This window comes from Chinchilla lanigera, unplaced genomic scaffold, assembly GCF_000276665.1.
Source record: "Chinchilla lanigera isolate Chin_1 unplaced genomic scaffold, ChiLan1.0 scaffold00028, whole genome shotgun sequence".
Classification (NCBI taxonomy): Eukaryota; Metazoa; Chordata; class Mammalia; order Rodentia; family Chinchillidae; genus Chinchilla; species Chinchilla lanigera.
The window spans coordinates 13,634,802-13,640,623 of NW_004955429.1; the positions used below are offsets into that span (position 1 = coordinate 13,634,802).

The 5,822-nt window shown below is 50.5% G+C and overlaps 1 protein-coding gene across 3 annotated transcripts in view; it reads left to right on the forward strand.

The window, feature by feature from the left end:
• Hmces (5-hydroxymethylcytosine (hmC) binding, ES cell-specific) overlaps nucleotides 1-3,856 on the forward strand; it is a 22,011-nt gene extending 18,155 nt beyond the window's left edge. For all 3 annotated transcript variants that reach the window (XM_005387000.2, XM_005387001.2, XM_013515378.1), the window contains 2 exons: nucleotides 1,756-1,948; nucleotides 3,292-3,856. In XM_005387000.2, the coding sequence (XP_005387057.1) occupies nucleotides 1,756-1,948; nucleotides 3,292-3,528 (430 nt within the window). In that variant the 3' untranslated portion in view covers nucleotides 3,529-3,856. The remainder of the gene's footprint in view (nucleotides 1-1,755; nucleotides 1,949-3,291) is intronic.
• Nucleotides 3,857-5,822: the final 1,966 nt, after the last annotated feature.

Genomic DNA, 5,822 nt, shown 5'->3' on the forward strand with positions numbered 1-5,822 from the left:
AAAAAAAAAAAAAAAAAAAAAAAAAAGAAGCCACTTCGGAGTGTTTAAGGTCTTTATATATAAATAGTGCTTTCTGTTTGTAAGAAAAATGTTTTAGCTTTTTTCTTTTTTAAAGAATCAGTAGCTTCTGCTCCTTCAGGCCTTGTCAGTGTTTCACAGCGCTTCTTGAAGCTGCTCCAGCCGTGGATATTTCTTTTATTTTTGTACTGTTGTAGTTGCTGTGGATTTCTTTATATCTGTTGCTCTGGAGATTATCACATGTTCTTGTTTTTTCTTTCAAGATGCTTTATTATTTCAAACTTCTCAGGGTTTAAAATGTTTTCATTTGCTCTCCATGTACTGCCTGGCATATTCTGAACCAGGAAGCCGAGCTGCTTTGGAGAGGCGAAATGAGTGCTTGGAATATACACACAGGAAAGTTCCCAGGCACTGAGGGGATGTTCCTCAGCCTGGGGGACCTCTCGCCAGTGCCGGTAACCTGGCACCTGAGGGCGTGTGCATCTTGCGCACCCCTCCCAGCTTCTCAGTTGGGGCAGGGTCCTGTGCGTAGCTCGGTTCGCGCATGAGAAATGGAGCAGAGGCAAATGCAGAATTTGCATTTTGCTCCACTTGCTCCCTTACACATCAGTCACACTGGAACAGATTTGCAGTTTAACAAGCACATGCAGACTGTACTTGTGTAACACTGTTACAGTTACTGCCAGATCTGAGCGCACACCTCCGCTCTGCTGTTCTGCTACAAGGAGTGTTAATACCGCACTACTTAGATTACCTGTCTTGTCCTGAGCTGTATCTTTGAAAATACACTTTCTTTTTTTTTTTAGAAAATACACTTTTGTGTGATATAGTTGTTTTAGTTTTTGTGGTATCGAACTCAGCAGCTTCACACTGAGCTACATCTCCACACACAAAACCCTTTTTTGTTTTTAATTTTGAGACAGGGCCTCACTAAGTTTCCTAGGTTGGGCTTGAATTTGTGATCCTCCTGCCTCAGCCTGGTAGAATGCTATAATATAACTTTATATGTTGTTAAGCAAAGCAGGGTGGGCGTAGTGGCACACGCCTATAATCCTAGCACTTGGGAGGCCAGCCTGGGTTAGTGAGTTCAAGACCAGCAGCCTTACATAGCAAGACCCTGTCTCAAAACAAAAAAGCGCTGCTAGTTACTGCCAGGTAATCTATAATATAGTGCAAAGATGCCATTTATCATTAAATACATCCAGGTTAAAAAGATTTTAAGGGTTTTCCTTCCTTGGATCCTGGGTCTTGCCCTGTGCCCAGGCTGGCCTTGAACTCGTGACTCAGGCAGTCCTCCTGCCTCAGCCTCCCAAGTAGCTGGTGGTTTTTTTATGGTACTGGGAATCGAACTCAGGACCTTGTGCTTACCAGGCAGGCACTGTGCCACTGAGCTCTATCCCTAGCCCCTCCCAAGTAGCTGGGACTACAGGTGCATACTGCTGTGTCCAGCTAGCCCTTTGTTAGCATAAGCTTTCACAGGTCTCGTGGCCAGAGGCAGTTGTTGATAGTTTACAGGGATCTGTTGTCCGTTCCTTCTAGGTTGGGGACTGTAGAAAGCCCACCAGTTTGCTGCGTAGGCATTGGCACACCAGTGCCAGGTGTGGCTGGCTCGCGCTCTCTGTGAAGGAGACACAGCGTGGGTGTGGCCTTTGTGGCAGCTGCCGGGTCAGTCAGCTGACTTAGCTCTCCGTGTCTCTCCCTCCCTCACTGTCTCTGTGCCAACATCCCGACTCACAGGATGCCTGCCATCCTGGATGGAGATGAGGCTGTGTCCAGGTGGCTGGACTTCGGGGACGTCCCCACTCAGGAGGCCCTGAAGCTGATCCGCCCCACAGAGAACATCACTTTCCACCCTGTCTCCCCCGTCGTCAACAACTCGAGAAACAACAGCCCTGAGTGTCTGACTCCTCTCCACTTGGTGGTCAAAAAGGTAGGAGCCTGTTGTGTGGCCCTGTCGCTCAGCCTGTAGCCTTTCCTGGTCATAGCTTTAACGCCTGAAAATGCTCTCTTTCCCTGGGCATCTTCAGAAGAGCTCACCCATCCATAATCTCCACACTCTGGAAGCTGAGGCACGAGGATCACTGTGAGTTCCAGCCAAGCCTGGACTACATAGCAAGACCCTGAGCTCTATCCTGTGTTCACACATACATAAAGAACTGGGTGCAGGGCTGCACACCTGTCATCCCAGCTACCTGAGAGGCTGAGGCAGGAGGATCACGAGTGTAAGCCCTACTTGGACAATTTAGTGACTTAGAGCCCTAGCTTAAAATTTAAGAAAGGGCTGAATTCAGTTCCCAGCCAAGAAAATGAAAAAAGGAAAAAGAAAATAGGAGGCATCCTTGGTGAGTCTGATAATCCAGTTCTCCTGAGGGTGACTGAGGAAGACACAGGAGCCTCAGCCGAGCTGATGTCCGTCCTTGGCCCACTGGCCGTTGCTGTTTCTCCTGTACCTATTTGGCCACAGGGAGAGGCGCCGGCCTACCTCCTCAGAAGCACCTATGCTGTCTCAGGATTCACAGGATCCAGGCTGTGGGGAAGGGAAGGTGGCAGGGGGACTAGAGCCCTGCAGTGGGGAGAGAGTTCCCAGGTTTAATTACCTTGGGCCCCATCGAGCCAGGCATGGTGGTGCACGCCTGTCATGTCAACACTGAGGAGGCTGAGGCAGGAGGATCACCATGAGTTCAAGGCCAGCCTGGGCCTGACCCTGTTTCATAAAGCAAATAACAAAGCAGACTGCAGCAGTGCTGAGGGTGATGGAACAGGGAGTGTGTGGAGGACCTAGAGAGTTCACACGCGCGCAGTGTCAGGACGGAGACCACAAGGGCAGCCACCTGTCCCGTTTCTCCTGTTCTCCCCTTACCCACGGTCACTGCCATCATTTTTCTTTTGTCTCAGTTCTCTGCGAACTCCAGCCACCCTGATATTTTTTTTCCTCTAAAAATTAAACATGTATGTATTTTCATTTTGCGTTGGGTGCTGCCCCACTTCCACGCGGTCCTTACTCTGCAAGGTCGTGTTGTGGAGGCACATCATGCTAATTTGGAACCTTTTGTTCAGGGCTGTTTGTGGGACTGTGAGGAGCACAGACCATGTGGCCCGCGAGGCTGATCCCCGCATCACCAGCCTCATTTCCCAGAAGTCCGTATCATTTCTGTTCTCTGCTGTGCTCCAAGCCCTCCAATGCCTTCCTCCCCTTCTGGCTTCTGGCTTCTGGCTGAGTTGGCCCTCCAGGAGGCTAGAACTGGGTGCTGTGAGCTTTTCTGTCTCTCTCAGGAACCCAAGGCAAGTGGCAGCAGCCAAAAGATGATGCAGTGGCTGGCCACCAAGTCACCCAAAAAGGAAGACCAAGAGACATCCCAAGAGGATAAGTCTGATACACCCCGGTGGTCCAGCCAGTTCCTACAGAAGAGCCCACTCCCCACCAAGAGAGGCGGCACAGGCCTCTTGGTGCGATGGCTAAAGCAGGAGAAGGAGGAGGCACCCCCATCCAAGCGACCTCACAGTCAGTAGGCGGGGTCCCTGGCGCAGGACGTTTTTGGGTGTGCGTGTGTGGGAGAAGGTGGCAGTGGCTAGGGGACAGTTGCGGGCACATAAGGAAAGCAGCCCCACTGGCCTTGAGCAGGTGGGCAGCATTGGGCAGAGGGAAAAGGGGCCTCCTGCTGCCCGTGCCCGGTGGGATGGGAGGCCTCGGGCTGCTCTGCCGCTCCTGTAGGGTTCTTCCCTGCCGAGCCATGGGAACCAAAGTGTAACATGCAGGCTTGGCTTTGGTTTGGTTTCCTTTGAAGGGTGAAGATGTTATTTTTCAGAAATGTCGAGTCATGTAAGAAAGGAAATGTTATCTTCCACTTGTCCTCAAAATAAATAAGGCATAAAATTGGTTTTTAAATTATAGAAGTTTAGCACCAACGTCCAAAGCAAACAACAAACATTTACTGTGTATTTTGGGTTGGTTTGATGGGCTTTCCCTGATGTGGTAAAAATATTTCTTCTGTCCACATCATGAAAACAGTAAAAAGCAGCGAAAACCAAAACTGGTGCTTGCTGAGAGCTGGGATGATGCCGCCTGCAGTGGCGCTTGCTGGGGACATGTGACGCCCTTTACTATGGCGAAGTCATCCCCCAGTCCACGCGTCGTCGGTCTCCATTCCTTCGCTCAGGTGTTACTTTGCTGTTGCTTAGGCCATCAGTGCACTCGGGTGTATTTTATTTTTATTTTTGAGGCTCGCAAAAAAGGTGCTTATTTACCTCGCATAAAGTATATACTGTCATAATCTCGTTACTCCTTTTACTAAAAGAGTTCAAATTTTTTTTTTTTTTTCGTTTTTGAGACAGTTTCACTATGCTGTTCAGGCTGGCCTCAAACTCACAGTGGTCCTCCTGCCTCATCCTCCCAAGTGCTGGGATTACAGGTGTGCACCACACGCCCAGCCAGTTCAATGTTTTGTAACCACACTATCAAAAAGCTGTGTTTCTCTCTGCGCAAGTCACAGTGGTGCGCTAGAAGGCAGGAGTGGGCTGGAGGGGAAGTTGCAGGTCTCAGCAGCGTCACCTTGTACAGAAAAAAAAGCAATGCTGCCGGCCCAGTATGAACCAGATATTCCAGGCTGTTTCCAAAAAGCAGCACAAATATTGTGCTTTCCTCCCACGGTATGAAAAATATGTACCTCTGCCGCTCTGCAGCCATGCATTTACAGTAGTTTCTTTAAAAAACAAAAATCAGTAGTAATGTATCTTGTTTCCTGTCAAATTTCAAGGGGGGAGAAAAGGTCACTTTTTTCTCTTTAAGCACTGGTGTGTATCTGATAACTTTTAAATAAAAATGTACCACCCTAAAAAAATATGCTTAGCGGATTCTGACTGCAGGATAGGCAAGGCCACCAGCCTGGGGCTACAAGGGTGACCTCTGTCACAACAGGAACTGAAATTTGAGTGAACATCCCTTTGGGTTCTAGGCTTACATGTCAGCACCGGGAATGAAGGGGCCTGTGTGAAAAGCCACTCACCCTGGCCTTCCCTGGGGCTTTCCTAGAAAGGAGGAGTTGTCCGGCATTGCTCTGAGTTGCAGGCCCCTGCGATCCCCACACTGGATGGCCGCATTGGTTGGGCCATGGCTCTGCAACTGTCAACTGCACCGAGGCTCACGGGGTGGCTGCTAGCTTGTACCAGCAGCTGTGTTCGAGATGTGACTGCAGACACATCCCGTCCTAAACAGTAATCCCAAGGCTTGTGGCAGGTGGGAGAATCTCAGAGGAAAGCTCCTTGGCCCCTCAGGGGCAGTCATGTGCCTCTGGGCTATCTTCCAGGCCCACTTGCAGGTCTCAGGAGCCTCACTGCTCATTTCAGTAGTGGCCAAGCCATCCTGATCCCAACCTAGCTCCCATGAGCTCCCAGGGCTAGACTCCCACCCCGTGTGGACCCATGGCCCTATGGGGGCTGCACGGCATCCCTGGCCCAGCTGCCCACTTGGGCAGGCGACACACAGTATCATGAGCAGCAGACTGGGAGCTCTCACCTGACTGACAGCAGTGTCTGGACGGTCCCCAAAACACTCTTGAGTACACAGGGCGAGGGCCTTTCCCAACAGTATGTCCCAAGGGTACGATGGCAGATGCGACATGACCCCTCAGCGTCGAGGGTCTCAGGTGAGGTGAGCAGGGAAGGACCCACCCTCGCGAGGTCCCCGTCCTTCACATGGGCCTGAATGGAGACTGTCTTTGGGCTCTTTCAAGTGCTTGCTACTTGAAGCTGAGTAATGTTAGGAAAGGGGTTAGCTGGTAGCATGGGCCCCAGGGGCTGCTGCTGTG